At 49.4% G+C, this 16,828-nt stretch overlaps 1 protein-coding gene across 1 annotated transcript in view; it reads right to left on the bottom strand.

Moving 5' to 3' along the window:
* LOC122374270 (collagen alpha-1(XV) chain-like) overlaps positions 1–12,216 on the bottom strand; it is a gene marked incomplete at its 5' end in the record, with an annotated part of 106,871 nt that extends 94,655 nt beyond the window's left edge. Inside the window, one exon of the mRNA XM_043352912.1 lies at positions 12,044–12,216. Coding sequence (XP_043208847.1) covers positions 12,044–12,216 — 173 coding nt within the window. The remainder of the gene's footprint in view (positions 1–12,043) is intronic.
* Positions 12,217–16,828: the final 4,612 nt, after the last annotated feature.

The raw sequence follows: 16,828 nt of genomic DNA, 5'->3' as shown, positions 1-16,828 counted from the left end.
GGCCTGCCACCAACCAAAACCATACCGTCAAGAGCCGCTCAAAAATGTCAAGCACACGTCGAGTTTCGAGCCCGGACTATTGCAACCGGGACGTGCGCTCTCACCAACATGGCACATGGAGTCCAACGCTCTACCGACCGAGCTACCGGGACGGACATTTACATTGGGGTTTCGCCTCGTGACATTGACAGATGTCAGACACTTTGGCCGAACTTTAGCCGAAACACCGAGCAAGCTGCGCAGGGCGATAGGTGCTCGTAGCGTTGAGGTTGGGTAGCCTGTGAGCTGAACGCGATGTCGTGAGTTCGAGCCCCACTCCCGGGTCTAGTTTTCTCTAGACAAGAACCAAAACCTTTCCTTCTACTGCAACACAGATAAGCACGATGACATCTTTCCCTCATATATTTCCCCAATATCCCCTCCAAAAGTCAAAAATATAGCTTGAAATGTTTAACTAAGTTTCACTTTTTAAGAAAATATTTTTGGTCATTTGTCTGGAGCCATTTCAACTCTTTTTTTTCTTTTCTGCTTCTTTTGGACCCGATAAAGCCCACCAAAACTGAACGTGCCAAATGAAAAATATCTAACTCAAATAACAGTTTAGAAAAGCCTCATCATGCATCATGAAAAGCATCATGCAACTATCGACTGAATAGTTGCATGCTATGAATGCGTCCTAGATTTCAATTATCATTGTTCAACATATTGGCTGGAACTGACGCTGCCTCTGGCTTGCCCGTTTGTTTGAGATAATGATTCCCTTCAGTCGCATTCTTGCCGGTTCCACATGAACAGGATACCACCATACCGGAGTGAACGCACCCGCAACCATCATCCCCTCCCCTCAGCCTCGGCGCAGTGGCGGGCGGCCCTGGGCGGCCCACTCCCGGCGCTACGCACGCCCCATGCGCCGTGATACCGCGTCACTCCCCCTCCCTCCTTCCCCCACAATGACCGGTGACCTGATTTCCCTCGGGATTTGGACTCGTCCTACCCCGACCGTAGCGCCACGTGGTGGCTCTGGAGATCTTAAATAGACCCACTGTACACAGCTTCCCACTCACGGCCTCCTGCTTCCCGCTGATAGCCTCTATGAGTCTGTCAGTGCTGAGAGGCATCTACTATGTATTTCAGACCCCGTGAGACCCTGTTTTTCGGCGATAATTTCTTCAGTCTGTGTCTAATTGGCTTGAAATTTTGACATTGGACATTTCAGCTCAAGCGCCAATTTTCATCAATATGGTCTCTTAACAAAATGTCAATATTTAGAGCACTTGTCATTGGCTCGTAATGCTAATTAGATTTTGCACCCGGATAGAGGCTCGTTCGCTACCGCACCGGATTGGATGGGAGCGCTGGCCAATCACGTCGCGCCGGGCCCAACTAAGCTCCGCCCACTGGCCGTGACCGCGCTGGGTCTATGCAGGCTCAGTCGGCGGCAGAACCGCGGAGAGGTCGCACGGGGGCCGTGCACTGGAAATATACATGGAATCGACAGGAAGTGCCTGAGCGAAAGCTTGCTCTTCATTTGGGGGAGTTGGTAACCGCTTCTCTCTTTTTGGTATATCAATACCGATCCAGCTCAGAATATGAAGAATAATCAAAATGAGGATATCAACCTCCCCAGAACCAACATTAAATAGAGAGGCTGAGTCATGCATATCTGAATATCTGAATGAATGCACATTCTGGCGCCTACCTCATGGTCAGATCGTGCCACTATTCTGTCACCTATGACATCATGCGAAGCCTCTGCACTACTCAAAAATATCGATATGGTTGGCTGCGTCAATTGCTGTTTCTGAAGACGCTGTTATACCTAACTATGCAGAAAAAAAAACAGAGTAGGATTATTAGTCGCGAGCACTTCCGATTGCCTCAGACATCGCTCCACGAGCTGTGTTCATTATTACGGAGCGAGCGAAGCGAGCGGAGTCTTACGAAGAATAACGGAAATTTCTGAGTATGAGCGGCCGGGCCGGCCGTGGTCACGATTCTGCGACGCTTATATCTCAGCAACCACTTGACCGATTTACATGCGGTAATTTTTGTAGGGTAGCTTCATTCCTTCTACCAAGTATTGGACTATTCCCGATGCATGTGGGTGACCCCTTATGCACGTGCCGTGCCACGTGCAAAACGAAGAGGTGTCACTTTTGTAATTGTTGCAATATCTCGGTAACTACTTGGCCGATTGCGCTGAAAGTTGGCATGAAGGTAGGCACCCACTAGGCACTGCAGATCCATGTGCCAGAGTTGGGGTGCTGCTGCACGTGCGCACGTGCAGGGGTCGATTCCAGATCTCGAGAACGGCTGGACCGATGGCGCTCAAATTTGGTACATGGCTAGGGACCGGTTAGTAGGGTGCCGTGCAAAAGTCAGTTGGGACCCATTTTGCACGTGCGCACGTGCAGGGTGCCGCTTCCAGATCTCGAGAACGGCTGGGCCGATTGTGCTCAAATTTGGCACATCGCTAGAGACCGGTTAGTAGAGTGCCGTGCACAAGTCAGCTGGAGGTACCGCCTCGAAATTTCGCACGTGCAAGGCTCACCCTCTCGCTCGCTCCGTTAGTCGCCCCAAAAGGCGTTATACTGGTTCAGGAAGAGTTGAGAAGGGAGCACAAATGTGATGTTGCGATTTATTGCGCATGGTAGAAATGTGACATCAGAATAAGGGAAACAAGAGCATAGGCTAGTAAAGAAATCGCGTCTTTTTGTGAAACTAAAGTAACATTTCAAGCTCTCCAATAGTGAGACAGTAGGGTACTTGCTTACAGGTATCTTAATTAGGTATTTGCAGTTCAACACGAAAGCCTGGGGTCAAGTCAGTCCGCTGACCTCAATCTAGCCAATTATAAAATGGGCTAGTTCTGAAGGTGTTCAATCACATGAATCCATCTCAAGCATACGCATAAGCATAATATATTTCATATTTTAACCAGGGGCGGAGCTTCCTTTACAGTTGGTGGGGCGGCTGCCCCACCAACTTGGTATTTTTCCCCACCAATAAGCGTTTTGCCCCACCAACTTAAGCTTATTTCTAAGACTTTGTTACTTTGCAAATAAATCTTTTTCGCATTGAAGAGCTCTGGATTCACGGATTTTTGAGTGGGGGGGGGGTCGGGTTTCCGGTCTTCGTCTTGATGGGTAGGGGTGTTTTTAGCCACACTCCCGGTTTTTTCGTGTGCCCGGAGAAAAACCTCGGCGCGCAGCGCCGCGAAAGCAGCGGTATATCTTATTGTACATCAATTTTGCATCGTGCATAAAAATCAAGCACAGGTCACCTGAGGTCAGGTCACAATGTCATGTCAATTTCAGTTTTAATGCGTCTAAAAACTGCAATCTTGTCATTCCTATATATTTTTTCCTGACTCCTATAAGTCTGAAATTTGGTGTAGTGAATGGGATTATAAGTGCCAACAGTTCATGAATCTGGGATTTTACGTCTGAGAAGTGAAGTCCGGTCAAATAGGTATGTGACCTCACCTATCATGATAAGATATGGGAAAAAGCACGATGCCCTCTGCTTTGAAAGAATATGCTAAAAACGCTAGATACTTTTGTAGCCATGGCACCTTGTTCATTTTAGAGACAAGGTGCAGCTAATGATCAGTGGTGAATTGAATGGTCAGTGATTAGGTCATCAAAGGTCTCTAACACATTTTCGACAACAACTTTTGATGGAGACGTTGTAGAGCGATGACAGCACCTGGAGTGTGTTCAGCTCAGTAACACAGATCGATCCATATGCAGCAGGTTCTTTTCCGATCAGGTCATGACCTTTACCTGATGTCAAGTTTTCTATTCAAGTTTTTAAGTTCAAATTGTAAGCCATGCGACGTGTTTCGACGAAATAAAAACGATGGTGATAACATGGATATCATACACATTCACTGAATCATAGGTTGTTACAGAACAAATGTTTCGGCAAAATCTGTCCGTTTAGCTGTTTGGACTCTATGGTACACAACCCAAAGACCCGAAGTCATATCTGAGGCGAAGTTGGCGAAAGAGCTTTAAAAAAAGCTATCGAATACGCTTTATGTGTTGCTGTAGCTCTTATTCGTATTTTACGGGTCGCTAAGGTAAAACGTTTACCAACGTAACGCTAAGGCATGCTTTCGGCCCCTGATCGAGGTAGAGCTTCGCGGAAGAGCGAGAATGCTGCCCGTGATGAGAGCAAGCCGATGATGTCCAATTACAAGGTCTTGGCCGGGTCATCTTAGGTCAACGCCCAAAAGTAGGAAAAATCTGGCCGCCTGCTAGAACTTAGTGAGCCGTAGCTGTCATCGGGGTCCCGAGTACGAGTTCGATGACGATGTTAGTCTTGAACAAAGATGATGACTTTATGCATTTTGGGTAGATCGGGTCGGATCAGGTCAGGTCGACCAGCAGGCTTCCTGCCGGCCATCTAGAGTGGGTGACTGACAACCACCAACGATAGCTTCGTAACATGTTACATAACCACCATTTATCAAAACTACTTATTATGTTCAAACAGACGCTAAACTCGAAATCAGCCCCAAAACCACACTTGTAAGTGGAAGCAAATAAAACTTAAAGTTAACCAAGTTCATCCATATTCGAATCAGGGCCAATTTTTTTAGAATAGGTGTAAAATTCATTAAGTTTCTTTGCAATATACTCCTTTTTGCGCGTCTTATTGGGAAAGCCCGAGAGGGGTCCACCAACTGACCCCATTTCCCGGCTATACCTCAGGCAGGTCCGAGGGTAGCAGGGCTGAGGCTAGCCAGGTACCTCGTAGTTACTGATACGTCATCCGACGAATCGACTGCAACCATTATTTTGACAATCAGACGAACGCTTGGGTCAGTCTTGACGCGCTCGCTCATTTGATGGATAAAAAGGGACTAGAATCATATTGTCATGCTGATGTTCTAGCCCACAGCTTATTGACCTATAAGCAATAGGGACTAGGGAGCTCTTGAAGCGATTCTGAATCTGACGTTGTATTTGTTGATGTTGCTGGCGCCAACTTCTCTGACATGATAGCTAAAAAAAGCATACTCAGCATCGCCAAAAGTGGGGGGTCGACCCCTCCGGTTCTGACGAGTGGGGGGGTCGCGACCCCCCCGACCCCCCCGTCGGCGACGCCCCTGCCTGGAATGTCTGTTTAATGCAAAATATCATATATGTAATGATAAGAATTGATTCAGTGTGGCATTTTATTCAACTTCATAATCGGACATTGTGAGTTTGACGACTTTTTGCCTCACCAACTTCCCTGGAAAGGCTCCACCCATGATTTTAACCACACTTCTTAAATGCTACGGTGTAACTATTTACCATGTCTTGCAAATTTGACGTAGGCCTACCGACGTCTTGCATCAGTTCACAGTCAATTGACATCAACGGCCTTTTTTAATGACGTTCAATCAAGCAAAAATGCAGTCACTAGCCCTGAACTTAGTATTAAAGTAGATATATCTTTATTGATTGACAAGGTGCAGGTTATTTTGCGATAAATGCAATACCGAAGGCTAGTGCGCTAATAACGAGCGCTAGTTTCTGCTGTATCGTTATTACTGCAACGGCAACCGCAAGGCAGCCACGTCCAATGCGAGCCGCCCCGGTCCGGCATACGGCCTTGGGTGCGGCGGCTACTGCCCCGTCGGCTCCACGCATCCGACTGACCGGCCAAGGTCACCGCTCCGTCCGCCGGGAGGGCGGAGCTTGATGGTCACGTGCCTGTGACGTCACGCCTACGTACGGATAGCCTCTACTCCACTGACGGATTTACGGAGCTGATTTTAACATTACGAGGCAACGACAAGTACCCTAACAATTGATATTTTGTTAAGAGACCATATTAGCGAAAATTGGCGCTTGAGCTGAAATGTGCTGTGCGAAAATTTGAAGCCAATTGGATAAATATTAAATAAATTATCGCCGAAAAACAGGGTCTCATGGGGTCTGAAATGCATAGTAGGTATACAACACACCACAGTCGAGTCACCTTGCGTGTCCATCACGCAGTAATAGTGTCTGATGTCTGCACGGACCGGCCGCGCGGTCTCAGCAGTGCGGCCGGTGCAGACCGGTGCACGGCGCTCGAGACGGGGGTGAGTGGCGAGCTACCCTCCCACGCAGCCTCACTGACGACGGCAGACTTCCGGTGGTGCCGCAGAGGGCCAGGCGCGCCGACAGGACCGTGGACGGCACATACCGATCGTCGTAGACGGTGACGCTGGATCCATACCGATAGTGGGACCACAGACGTCAACACGCCGTGTAACCGCTGATATACTCCAGTAGTATGATCTGGTATACGCCGAAAGCAGACTGTTGACATTGTGTCAACGCTTACTACATAACTAGGTCCGTAGAATTCTGAATCAGACGGAAGTAATCACCAACAGTCTTCGGCAACGGTCACAGGAAAATTACCCTGTCAGACTCTGAAGAAACTGGGCAGTAGACATTGACAGACACCCACATCAGCAATTGAAAATAAACAAATCAAGGCAAACAGCATACTCAGACTCAGCCTGGAAGTGCAGTCACTGCACGCTGATCCAGTCACCGCAGTCATTGTATTGTCATGTTGTTGTTGCTGCTGCTTGTCCTGCTGACGCTGATCTGATAAAGACACGGCTCGGAGCCGATCAGAGCCGTACAGACCACCCAGCCAGGTGAGTTCTGCAAGGCCCCGTCGGTCTGAGGACCACGGCCACATTCCGGCGTCAGCCCCCGTCGGCCGGCTGTCCGACCTGACCGCCGGATGAGTCAGCTGTCACCACCACCAGCCGCCACTTCAATCAGCATTTGCAATAGTAGTCGGTGACGAGCATGTTATCATAGGGTGCTTCTACGCCGTATATTGTGCAATCGTAATGCACCAAGCCCACTGGTCTTCCGTATACGGCACCAATATTTACCGATCAGACGCAGATTGCCGCCCGGAAGTGCGCGGTAATGATCGGTAACGGCGCTGATTCGCGACCGTGGGGACCAGGAGAACCATTACCACGGGAACCACAACCTCTAACGCAGCAAACCAATGGGGCCACACGGGACCCCGATCGGAAACGGCTGCAAATAGCACCGGCTATATGAATGGCGGTGGTAAATAGCTGCTGAATGACAGCTCGAAATAGCGGATCAATCACAGTTCAGGCTCTGGTCTTGAACAGACGTGTATGCATTGTGCCGTATTTATAAATAGCGACAATAATTCCACTGCCAATGCCGCTATTTCGGTAGTTCTGCCGGCCTAGGCAATGTTAGTATGCAGCCTTGATGACATAGGTACACGAGGAATGCATAAGACGAAATCTGCCCACGTTAGCTCGTAATTTCCTAAATCGCTAGATGTAAATGAATGCCGTGTTTATTTCTCATATTGGGCCCAGATATCTAAACACAAATTAAGAGCATAACTATTAGCCAGATAGCAGCCTCTGTGCATCTCAATTCCAGCTCACAACTCCGAGCTGTCAGCCACCCCCACGTCTGGTCAGCATGGTAAGACTCAGCACGGAACGGCACGGCTCGTCGTGGCCGGTCAGTGGCCCCAGGAGGCCATCGGTCGCGCACACGCATACGGCGCGAGCGGCTCTCCCACGCACTCGACGCGTACGGCCCGCCTGTGACGTGTGACCCGGCGCCCCAGCAGCGGAGATAGCGGTGGTTCAGAGACGACCCATACCGATTGGCCGTGGTTCGCGGGCGTGTAGAGTGTCGACGGAGACTGGATGCGGGCAGGCGAGCTTTGGTCGTAAACGGCGGGAGGGAGGGAGAAACGAGACAAGAGAGAGTAGGAGGTGAAGAGAAAATGGAAAGATGAGAGAATTAGTGGAGGGAAGGTGCAGGGAAAGGACAGAGAGAGGGATGGGTGGGAGGGAGGAAGAGCACCTGGGAGATAAAGGGAAGGAAAATGATAGAGGGGAAACAATCGCACACAAAAGAGAAGACCGTTGGTGTAAAATAAGGGGAAAGTGTCCTCGGTTATTTATATAACCATCCCAGTTTAGACACTGGCCCGGGGAGGGCGCGGGTTCGGACAATCTCTGCCCGGGCGTCACCTCGGGACGGGGGATTATGCCCGGTCTGTGAGCAGAGCCGACTGCGCGGGTGGCTCAATATTTGAACAGCCGATGCGACCCGCACGGCTCGGCCGGCCGTGCGCCGGCAGACGCTAGCGCTGGGTGGGGCGGGATGGACTGCAGAGCCTGGAGGGAAGGACTGGAGCCCGGAGGCCTGTTTTAGGAGTAGGAGCAGCTGGTGGGAAGGGAAGGGTGGCTGTAGGGCCTGGAGGTATATCTCATCGGCAGGAGCCTGACCAACCAGCAGCTGGTGGGGAGGGCAGGGTGGCTGTATAAGCGCCTGAAGACGTACAGCCCACCGCTAAAGTAATGTAGGGTTTTACCAATCTCAACGGTTGGCTTTGACTGGCGATTGTTTAATGCGGAGTGATCGAAAAGAAGATTTCAATAGCTAAAGTTGCAGCTGCAAGGGTGACGAAACATATAAGCTACATTCAAAGTTTCATTGTAGTCTGGCTAATCGTTCCTAAGCTTCAGAAGCAGAATATACCCATGACTGAAACCCCACATTACTTCTGCTGTGGACTGTACCTCTGCAGTAGCAGGAGCACTGAACAGAAACTGGCGGGGAGATGAGGAGAGCAGCAGCTGTGAGGTCCAGAGTTGTGTTGTCAATTATGGAAAATCGTGATACCGATACCAAACCAAATACCAACAATACCCACGGAAAATACCAAAACCGAACCGACATGGGAATATAAGGGAAATACTAACTTTGTACCAAAATACCAAATGCATATACCTTAAAATACCAAACACCAAGTTAGCATCGGTTTGGTATCGGTATGTATCCGTAAACCAAAATCTTGGTATCCTATGGACATCTCTAGCCCAGAGTTCTGGAGGGTCTTCTTACCAGGCAGTCACCAGCCATCACCTTTGCTGCCAAAAAGACGATATTCATCAACTGTTACATAATTTGGCGGTGATACTATCGTGCTGAACAACGGCGAATTATTGATGCAAGATTTAAATCAATGTGGACACATTGAAGGGGCTAACAAAATTAAATGTGGATCTTGCCATAGAACGACGTGACTATTTTCCCTGTTAGTTACGGACGGACTGTCCATCGAGGACATTTTCTCACGTCAGTCGTAAGGACTTGAATGTGACTTAGCTCTTCTTTATTTGTTTCGGATATTTTAACAAGGTTGTGTGCATGAATGGTATACCTTGTGCGATAAAATCTAAAGCATGGTTTTCTGAGCTGGCCATGAAGCAGATTGATTGTCATATTTTGAGTGACATCAGCTTCTAGAATCTGTATTTTCAGCCGGATAACTGGTTTCGCGTGCATGCTAATCCTGTCGGCCGCCTGTCCAAATATGGCCGACAGACGCCAGCTGGTCGCTGTGATCCACGTGGGTGGGACACATTCGTCACACGTCTCCGCTGGCGCGCGTACCGAGATTCAAAGATGTGCCCGATTTGGTCCGCTATCGGAAACAGCATACCTTTTCACTTCGGCAATTGTAAGAACAGGTCCTCGTCTATGTCCATGAGCAAGGCGAAATGTGTTGAATGCGGGCTTGCCATTCCAGGCTTCATGATAAATGTCCATTTTACTAGCAGAAATTTTGAGCTTTTGTTTATAGGAGGACGTAAAACAGAAAAACATTTCATACAAGCATTTGAATAAGAATACAAATGCAGATCATGAAACCATACAAATGCATATCATTCCTTTGGTTGGCAGTGTTTGCTTCAACAGAACGTTCGTATATGAGACACCAATAATAATGAGCTTAGAGCAGATATAAGACGTTATAAAACGAACTGTTCACCCGCGTTGTGCATTGTCTATAGTGTTATCGAAATTTGCAATGATTACATAAAAAAACACATTTTCAAGTGTTTCATTGCGCGAAGTGGCCAAACAACTTTCGGCAATGAAAATGAGCTTTTCGGTATTTGTCGGTTATCTGCACTACGTTTTTTTTATTGTTAAAAGATCACACGACGGCCCGGAGTAATCCTATAACATTTGGGTCTGTGAAGCTACCACTCTGCATTGCCGTACTCGTGTCCCTTCCCTATTCAAACTGCTTTGAACGGTAAATAATATTGCATAGCTTAAGAATGACTTAACTTCCAATACCATCCCTCATCTCCCGTCCTGCTGAGTTCCTGAGCTCCGTCCCCCTAGGATGAACCCCAGTTGGTGAACTCACTTCTCACTCTGCAGCAATATAGGGCCTTGCATCGGTCTGCTCAGAGGACGGGGCAGAGCTTCCTTTCCCGGGGGGGGGGGGGGCTAATCTACCACCAAACGCCGCCTATTCACCGGCCGCCAGCGAGTCAATGGATCATCAGTGGGCGAAACCCCGGCCCGGAAACTTCCTCCGCTTTTCGTTAGACGCAGTTCGAGAGAGAAAAAAGCAGCATCGGCTGGCGGAACGGTGGATTTATCTAACTGCGCCTCACGTTCCAAATAAGCTACCCCATGTTGAATTTGCAGGTCCAGTTGAGGAAGATTTAGAAATTCACATATAAATGCACATGCTTTACACAGGGAACAAGGGGATTCCATATAGGCTCATCTGCCCTAAGTTTGCTGCAGTATAACCAACCCTCTTGTCACTGTTCAAATATATCCAGCGGTGACCCTCGTCACCATGCAGCCGACCTGGTCCGTTGACCTTGTCGCCGCGGGCCCGTGTTGCAGCCGGTGGGACCCCAGGCGGCCAGGTGCGCGACCCGAGGCCGGTCCATCGACCCGCCACCGGCAGCAGCCGCGCCAAATTTACACTCGGCGCCACCGGGCGAACGCAAACCGGCGGCCGGCGCCGGTGTCATACATTCCCGCCGACAGCCAGACACGAGGGCCGCGTTCCGTGCAAACGGAGGATTTCTCCCCAGCTTTAGACGGGTGATGCAATGCCGTGGTCGCGGTAAAATGACCGTCCATTACGCCTAACCGTTCCGCGCAGAAGACAGGACTGGAACTGGGACAGACGCTTTGTTAGTTGACCTAGGGCTTCTGTTTATTGGAAGTGCATTAGGAATTACACAATTCGCGTCTCGCCCTGAAAACGAAAGCCCGGTTGGGATGGATTGAGGATGAGGAGTGTGCCGGATTTTAGGGTCTCGCACCGGTTTAAATGAATTCGGTCCTGTACGGTACTCCTTCGCTATCTCCCCCTCTCCCTCCCTCTCTCTCTCTCTCTCTCTCTCTCTCTCTCTCTCTCTCTCCCTCTCTCTCCATCTCTCTCCTATTGTTCTTTTCTTTTTTCTTCCTCTCTACTCAGTCCCTCTCTTCCTCAGCCCCTCCGTTGTCTATGCCGAACTCTCGACTGTCGGAGGGCGGCGGCCGATTAATATAGCTGCCGACCGGCCGGTGACGAGGGCACTCAGCGCCGCTCGAGACCTGATCGCTGCCGCTCCGACGACCCAACGAGCTTCGTTTCACCCCGAGCGGAGACGGCCGCGACGGGACGCCGCGCCGCGCCCGATGGCAGCCATTCGATATCGGCTACCTCTGAGCGCCGCTCCGGCACTGAATGGGCGCCCGTTCGCCGTCCAGGGGTGACGGCGGCACGCGGCCATCAGCTCGCGCCGTCGGCGACGACGCGGCGATCAACGTGGAGCGACGTTACCGACGATGTGATCAGTGCGGACCAGATGGACCGCCGGACCGCTGACAGCCCCGAGGAGCTTCCGGTAATCGGCGGGTCATTTTTCGGAGGCTGAATAAAACTGTCGCGAGTTGAGATACCGGTGCGTGGCTGCTGATGGTGCATTATGGACCCATTCCTGTGTAGTTTTATTGGGAGGACGTGATAGGTAGCTGTGTTTATTGCTTTGAATTTCTGCGATTTGCATAACTCGATGAGTACATTGCGCAACCATGACTTGTACCGTTCCTCCTCTCAGAACATTGCCCTAAAACCATTCATCAATTTAAGTACACCTATCGCTTTTTTATGTTTGTGTGAGGCATTCGAGAAAAAAAAAATCCGCCGTGCCAAGCCTCACCTGCGAACTGGTCCACCGGGTCGTTGAGGAGGCCACTGAGGCTGAGGCCGTCAATGCCACCTACGTCGGGATACTCGGTGTCCTCCAGATCCCGGGAGTCGTCTTCATCGGGAACCTCGCATTGAGCATGCGACAGCAGAAGGATCAGCAGTAAACTCGGGGCCGGAAACATCCTGAGACAGAGAAAAACATCAGGGATAACCGATCAATTTCAACAAGTGATATCCATGCTTCATGTTATTTGAGAATGATACGGTAAAAGCGAACAGCTGTCAGCATTAGCGACGAGTACGGATGTTAATTTAGTATCGATTCGTTGCATCCGTTTGCTTTATTCATTTATTTGCTTGTTTATTTTGACCTGGACAAAAAAAAAACTGGCATATTTTCACAGGAAAAATGGCATGTCATTCGAGGATCTTACAAGTTCACAATTGTTTGAATGTGGGAGAAGATAAGGACATTTGAAGCTATTATAGTTTCGAGGTAAACGGCTCATTTAAATCAATCACCCATTTTCGTAACATTATGTATTTCGATCTCTACCCTTATCAAGTTCAGAGAAAATTAAATTACCATAAACAGGCAGCCTGAACATTATCCTCCAAACAACATATGTATGTACCTACAGTGTTCAAAGATCAGTCTTCAATTCTTCTCAGTTACACCTTTTTTCGATCCGAATCGGCATCTGGTCAGTTAGTTTCGGCAGATCTGCATTAGGAACGTCAGCTGGAGTGCGCTTTCGACAAACCACGCCTCAAACTCGGCATAGTGCAGCAGCGTGACATGGGGCATTTGATGTCGACAATGAGCGTGATTTCGACACTGGCTAATGGAGTTCGGCACACGGCATAGGACTGTGACATCGGGCATTGGAAAAAGGCAAATTTCATTTTACAATGGCAATGGTCATGCAGTTTCGTTGGCGGTATAACAAGTTAAATCGAACAAATTTCAAACCATTCTTTTACATTGATGCGTTTTCAATGCTTACCACTAGAATTTATAGCATTTTCCTTTCCTTTAGACTTCCCTTGGATTAATGGAACACAAAATACGCCAAGGCCGTGGTTTTAAGGTCTAAACGTTTTCTTCTTCTTTTCTGTGAATGGAGGGTGAGTATAGGCTAGCAAGCCATGTCAGAGTCGTGAGATGAGAGGATCATGCGGAGGAAGCATTTGGGTGAGTCAACCAGTGTGAGCGGTGAGCTGCGGCGGCTGACAAGACGCCGGTATAAAACTGTCTCGCTACGGATAAGCAGCCAAAGCGATCGATATGGGTCAGCCCGTAGGGTTTCCACCTTTCCAGAGGGCAGTTTTTTTTTTTGTCCAGAAGTAGGTACAGTTGACCATGACTGACACCACCGCCGTCCTGCAAACATTGTTGCCGCTCTCCGGTGACACGCCCATTCCCATCTCGGCAGACCTGAACCATCCGCGCTGGCGGTCAGCGCCACTCACAATGTGTCGACAGATCGACACAAATGAAAAAATCAATATTTTTGTTTTTTCATGCAAGAAATACGGCTAAAACATTGTCAACTTTAGATGCGTTGAAAGGATCGATGCCCCGAATGACCCCCGTCAACCTTTGGATTTGCCAGGAGCGTGGCCCCGAATGACCCCCGTCGCCCTTTGGATTCGCCAGTGCTTCCACATTGTCACAGAGTGACGCAAGGATGGTGACCTCGAATGAGGTCAGCTTGTGTGCCGGAAGCGGTTGATGTTAGGGACGAACCGGTGTTAAGGTTCCAGAGCGACTGACGAAATTAGGTGCCCGTTGCCGTATTCGAATGAACGGTTGCCGATTCGGATTGAAAAAGGTGTGATTACTTAGCAACCAAGCGCCCATATTGAGTGTCTCTTTACAGTACCGTGGTACATTTTAACCCTCGCATGTGTGCGGCGTTTGCCAGCTTCTAATGTGTGGGGGGGGGGGGGTCGGGTCGGTTGGACGCCCCCCCTTGCCGTTTGGCCCCTGATCGAGCTAGAGCTTCGCGAAAAAAACGAGCGTGTTGCCCGTGACGAGAGGAAGCCGATGATACCCAATTTTAAGGTCCTAGGTCATTGGTTGACCTTCCAGGTCAGGTCAATGACCCAAAGTCGGGAAAATCGGGACCTGTTAGAAAGTCGTAAAGTGTGGCTGCTAAGGGGTTTTTCGGGGTGCTGATCACGAATATCGTGTTAGTTTTGATCACAGATGATGTCTTGAAGCATTTAGACCAGGTCGGGTCAGGTCAGGTCAGGTCAACCAGTAAGCGTCGTGACGGGTATTCGTAGTACGTGTCAACCGCCTCTGACAGCTTCGTAACATGTTACGAAGTCACCAAAACTACTTCGTAAATGTTCAAATGGTTGCTAAATTCGAATTCAGCTCCAAAAACTAGCCTAGAAACATGTAAAACTCGAAGAAGTGACCCGAGGTCACCCGAGGTCACCAAAGGTCAATGACCTGACCTGACCTTCAGGTGACCTTGACACACACGGGAGTAACATCAAATCACATGTTTGAACGTTTGAAACCACGAAAAGCTTGCAAACACGCGGCTAGTGCGAGCCGACATACGCGAAATCGCGATTCCGGCCAAACATGGTCTCGGAAAAGAGGTCACAGGTCAAAGGTCATTTGGGTCAGGGTCATGAAATTTTCAGGGTATGTGTAAAATTGATCAATGTGAGGGGACTGAAAGTTTCGTCGCGATCGGCCGCTTTTTACGCGAGTTATTCGCGAAAAACCATGGGGGGGGGTCCATCCGACCCCCCCTACACATGCGAGGGTTAACGCACATTCTTAAAATGCCTTTCCGAAAAGATAAGAGTTGCTTAATTCACTGATGAGATGAATTGACCATTGTCTAGCTTGGCTGCAAGCTGCCGACGTAAAATGCAATATGACAAAACAGAATGCCCTTTGTCGATATTAAATGCCCATGCCGTTGTTCAATGACCCTGGTCGAATATCAACAGATGCTAGTCTAAATCCGTGAAACGTGTCGAAATGCGTGCTCCAGTGTCGAGTTGCTGGAGTGCCTGTCGAGATAAGGTGCCCGCTGCCGTAATTGAATGAACGGATGCCGATTCGGATTGAAAAAAGGTGTACAAACTGCCTCACCATATCTCACTAGCATTCCCACAACACTTTTGTTTTCGGTGAAAATGCAGACAGAGAGCCCATGCATTGTGCAAACGCTCATCATTTATGTTCATGAGCGTCCATTTGAGCCGTCATGGATGAAGTCGCACACAGTCTACTGTATGTCTGCTCGAGGTGCTGACTCGCGCCTGACGAGTCTCCTCTGACAGGCCCATTTGGTCGCGTGCAGAAATTAGTCGCGGAGGCGCAAGATGATGGCAGCGGCCAGCTCACCGCCGCGCCGTCTCACCAGCCCCCTTACACGAGAACAGGCATGTAGCTAGAAAGTTATATGAACTGATATCCGTTTTTTCGAAAGTGGCACTGATAACGCTGTTGAAATTATCAACTTCGATTATTAATTATTAATTTTAATTGTTAAGTTAATGCGGGACTCGGCGATTCTGCTAAAACTTTGTTGCATCAACATTTATAGAGCATATCAAAATTAAACAAAAATAATATATAACGCCCTTAGTAATGATAAGACATCTAAAATATATCTTAGCAATAACTCTTTATGATTTCATAAATCACCGGTGCCCTGATCAATTCAGTTCCAGTCTCAGTTCAGTTCTTGTCTGTGTGTAGTCTCTAAGGAAATTGTACTCTGCAGCGATTCTCTTAAGAGCGTCGTTTTAGAAATGATCAACGGCGATCATATTTTCCGATACGTTTACAACTTTACTGAATAAGGCAGTTTTCGCCCCTGCGGTAATAAATTATTGACCGGGTACGTAATCGCGTCGTCGGCACTGCTTAGCTGCATACCTCCGTCTAATTAAACATGCTATCAATCCCTGCAACGGGAAATGCTAAACTGGTAGGAATGTGTTCATTCAGCAGGCGAAATTCCCTTGCATGCGGGACTCTCACCATGAAAGCTACACTGCACCCTGGCCGGCGCTTGCATGCGGAATCGTTTGTGCAAGCTAACAGGGCCCAGGTCGGCACGCCGTCTGCTGAGGGCTGACATGCCGTCCTGAGAGCCTGCTCGTCTGAAGAGCGGCCCTCGTGTTGCGTGCCTGTCTGCGAGCTCTCTGACATCACTGACCTCCCCTCCCCCCCCCCCCGACCCGCTGACACCCGGCACTCAATCAATGGGCCTGCAGCCCGCCGTGGGCCGGAGCGGGCGGTCCGGTCCGGTCCTCCGGCTGCCCTGTGGAGTGGGGGAGGAATGTGGCGCGCCGGAGACGCCCCGGCGCGGCCAGGTGAGAGTTTAGCGGAGTTCTCGGCAGTAAGACGAATTAGGAAGCTCGGGACTGACCGATGAGTGCCCGGTGGACCCGAACACACGCTACCAGTCGGCTAGGTAATAACCGCATGTCGGTGGGCCAGGTGGCAAATGGCCGCTCTAGCATGATGCAGACTGTATAGAGGCCGAAGAAGTGGAGACAGTCGGCATACAGCCACCTCAGATGTAACATTCTGTTGCTGCTACCCCAGCTACACACATCCTCTACGCTTGCAGTTTACCCCGGTCGCCCTGCACACGATTTCGGGGAGAAATTAAATCCCGGTGCTGGCATAAATCTCTCCGGCGCCCTGAAGTAACAATCAAGATAAATTCTGGACGACCGGCTCAGTGCGGTCTCATTTTGTGGCCAGGGATTGGACTTGGCTGGTTACGTGGTTCTAGCAAATACGGCA

Source organism: Amphibalanus amphitrite, unplaced genomic scaffold (genome assembly GCF_019059575.1).
Source record: "Amphibalanus amphitrite isolate SeventyFive unplaced genomic scaffold, NRLGWU_Aamphi_draft 001631F_arrow, whole genome shotgun sequence".
In the NCBI taxonomy this organism is placed as follows: Eukaryota; Metazoa; Arthropoda; class Thecostraca; order Balanomorpha; family Balanidae; genus Amphibalanus; species Amphibalanus amphitrite.
This window is presented reverse-complemented; position numbering and strand designations above follow the sequence as displayed.